Source organism: Hippocampus comes, unplaced genomic scaffold (assembly GCF_001891065.2).
Source record: "Hippocampus comes isolate QL1 unplaced genomic scaffold, H_comes_QL1_v1.1 scaffold1, whole genome shotgun sequence".
In the NCBI taxonomy this organism is placed as follows: Eukaryota; Metazoa; Chordata; class Actinopteri; order Syngnathiformes; family Syngnathidae; genus Hippocampus; species Hippocampus comes.
In genome coordinates this window covers 3,393,130-3,394,808 of record NW_017805010.1, presented here as the reverse complement: position 1 = coordinate 3,394,808, position 1,679 = coordinate 3,393,130, and the positions used below count along the sequence as shown (strand labels likewise).

Sequence of the window (1,679 nt, the reverse complement as noted above, 5' to 3'; positions counted from 1 at the left end):
TAAGCTCGGGGCGTCAGCCTTTGTGCACTCTTATTCGTTACAAATTCCTATTCAATGTGAAGAAACAAGACATATTAATTCCACTAAAAGGCAACATTGATCACTTGGGCAGCAGCTAATTAATAAGATGGCAAACTAAAGAAACTTATTCGTTTTCCTGACCTGCCAGGCAGGCGGAAGTGGAAAAGACGAGGTGAAAGTCAAACTGCAATTGGTGAGGAGAATATTCCATTTTGCTCTCCCGCACGGACCGCATTGGCCGCAGCACTTGAGCACGCGCGCGCGCGCACACACTCACACACTCCTCATTCAGACACGGCGATGCATTCCGACGCCACGGACCACTCCTCGCTTGAGTCGACCCGGTTTTAGGATGGTGCAGAAATCCCTCAACGGCGGCGTTTACCCAACTCAAGCCAGCGAGAGGAAGCACAAAGTCGGCTTCGTGGGTCTGGAGCCAGGGGGTCCCGAATCGAGCCGGGACGGGGCGCTGCTCATCGCGGGCGCGGAGAGCAGCACCAAGCGGGGCAGCGGCATCCTTTGTAGACCCAGAGGCAGCATCTCCGCCGGGGGGAGATCCAGACCCCCCAAGAAGAATGCCAGTTATCGCAAGCTGCAGAATTTCCTTTACAATGCGCTGGAAAGACCGCGGGGATGGGCGTTCATCTACCACGCTTATGTGTGAGTGATGCTTCTTCTTGGCCTTTTAGGTTTCAGGGGGTGGGGGGGGGTACTAGCAGACTGCTGTTTTTGTGCCATTGGAAAAGATTATGCGAGGCATATTCTTTACTGATAACGATCGTAGTCGTAAAAAGTTCATGTGGTGTTGATGCTGCTCAGCAGCCAAGTTGGCATCACTTCACGTGTGTCATCATATTTTTTTAATTGTCATTGTGTTGCTGTCTTTCTTTGTTGCGACATTTTGATGAGTGATAGGTCCTGATTGGATTTTTTTCATCTAACTGTACTTTACTCAAATGTTTGGCATGCCTGCTTTCTATTCCTGACATTGTCAAAATGGGCTTGTTACGAACTTCACCCTCTGCCAATGAAGAAACAATGGGGTAAAAAGAGGATAAAAGGAGAGATTTGAGAGCTTGACAAACAGGGACATAAAGCAGCAACATGCAGGGGCAGCACCAAAATCTGAGCCCCAGGGGAGGAAGGATGCTTGAATGTGTTTCAATGTTAATTGTAGTTATTTCATTAGTTTTCATTCACGAAAATAATCTTTGCGCGTAGTTAAAAATAAACAAAGAACAGTCTGGACATAAGTGAAAACATTTTTTTTTAAAGAAATAACACTGTTTTCATTAGTGTATCACTGTGAACAATGTTCGCCTTTAAACGTCAGGTACAGAAAGCTTTTGGAATAGCATTGCATTGTGGGATATGGTGGCCATTTTGGCCTATCGGTAGCAATGGTGAATGTAAACAAAGCTATTTTGTCACGTCTGTTAAAATGCAAAAAGTGAATGGGACTTACATGGAAACAGTCCACAAAGCCTCGCTGAAACTATTTCTTTCTTCTCTGTACTGCATCTTTCTTGGACTTGTTAGCTAGTTGGTACGAGTTAGCAGCTTCTTCCAAGCATTGGAAGGTTGGTTTCTTCGCTATCTCTGATGTTCAGCATATTTGAGAATAGTCTTACCATAAACAAATATATATATATATATAT

At 45.1% G+C, this 1,679-nt stretch overlaps 1 protein-coding gene across 5 annotated transcripts in view; it reads left to right on the top strand.

Moving 5' to 3' along the window:
• Positions 1–233: 233 nt before the first annotated feature.
• Positions 234–1,679, top strand: part of LOC109511836 (potassium voltage-gated channel subfamily KQT member 2-like) — a 17,624-nt gene continuing 16,178 nt past the window's right edge. For 4 of the 5 annotated variants that reach the window (XM_019863182.1, XM_019863181.1, XM_019863183.1 and 1 more), the window contains exon 1: positions 235–681. In XM_019863182.1, the coding sequence (XP_019718741.1) occupies positions 374–681 (308 nt within the window). In that variant the 5' untranslated portion in view covers positions 235–373. Of the gene's footprint in view, positions 682–1,679 lie in introns of all 5 variants that reach the window. The other variant, XM_019863179.1, reaches the window with a different exon arrangement.